Here is a 548-nt window from a genome sequence, read left to right as displayed (position 1 = left end):
GCCGATGCGCTCGTCCGCTACGCCCCGATCGGTGCAAATCATGCGATAGAGGTGGACCCCCGGTTTATTGGTTTCTCTTTATTTCGGCCCATTAGGTGTCAACTCTCGTCAAGAGACATCACAGTCAAGAACGGTTACGCACCATTCTTGTTGCAGCAGCCCAGCAGCTGGGGAGCGGTGTACTTCCCCAAACCTTGGAGAGAATTCCGACGGTTCTTTGATGAAACAAAGAACTTGGACATTAAGGTGAAGATGGGTCGTGGTCAGCCTGATCCTGATAGTAATTTGTGGGATTATCTCACCTCGTGGAAGAAGTACCTAATATACTACATGCACACCCATGGATGGTACATGATGTATCCGAACTTTCCCAAAAATCTTGTGCTTTCCACCAGCCGTCACCTGGCTGGAGAGCATAGGACCCCGTCAAAAAAGAAGTTTGTTCTTCCACTTGTTCGACCGAGGCACATGGAAGACGAAGCGGTAAGGAACTCTGTCTGGAACTTTCCGAGTATGGAAAGCATGAAAATGTATGATGTTATGTTTAA

General features: G+C 48.0%; 1 protein-coding gene across 1 annotated transcript; it reads left to right on the top strand.

Annotated features, from left to right (window-relative positions):
- Nucleotides 1-51: 51 nt before the first annotated feature.
- Nucleotides 52-546, top strand: TM35_000431370 (uncharacterized protein; the record flags this gene model as incomplete). Its single annotated transcript, XM_029030036.1, has 1 exon — nucleotides 52-546. A coding segment is annotated over one exon (495 nt), but the record flags the coding sequence as incomplete, so codon positions are not given.
- Nucleotides 547-548: the final 2 nt, after the last annotated feature.

This window comes from Trypanosoma theileri (genome assembly GCF_002087225.1).
Source record: "Trypanosoma theileri isolate Edinburgh chromosome Unknown TM35_Tth_43_V1, whole genome shotgun sequence".
Classification (NCBI taxonomy): domain Eukaryota; phylum Euglenozoa; class Kinetoplastea; order Trypanosomatida; family Trypanosomatidae; genus Trypanosoma; species Trypanosoma theileri.
Note: the sequence above shows the minus strand (reverse complement) of the source record. Positions and strands in the feature narration are given on the sequence as shown.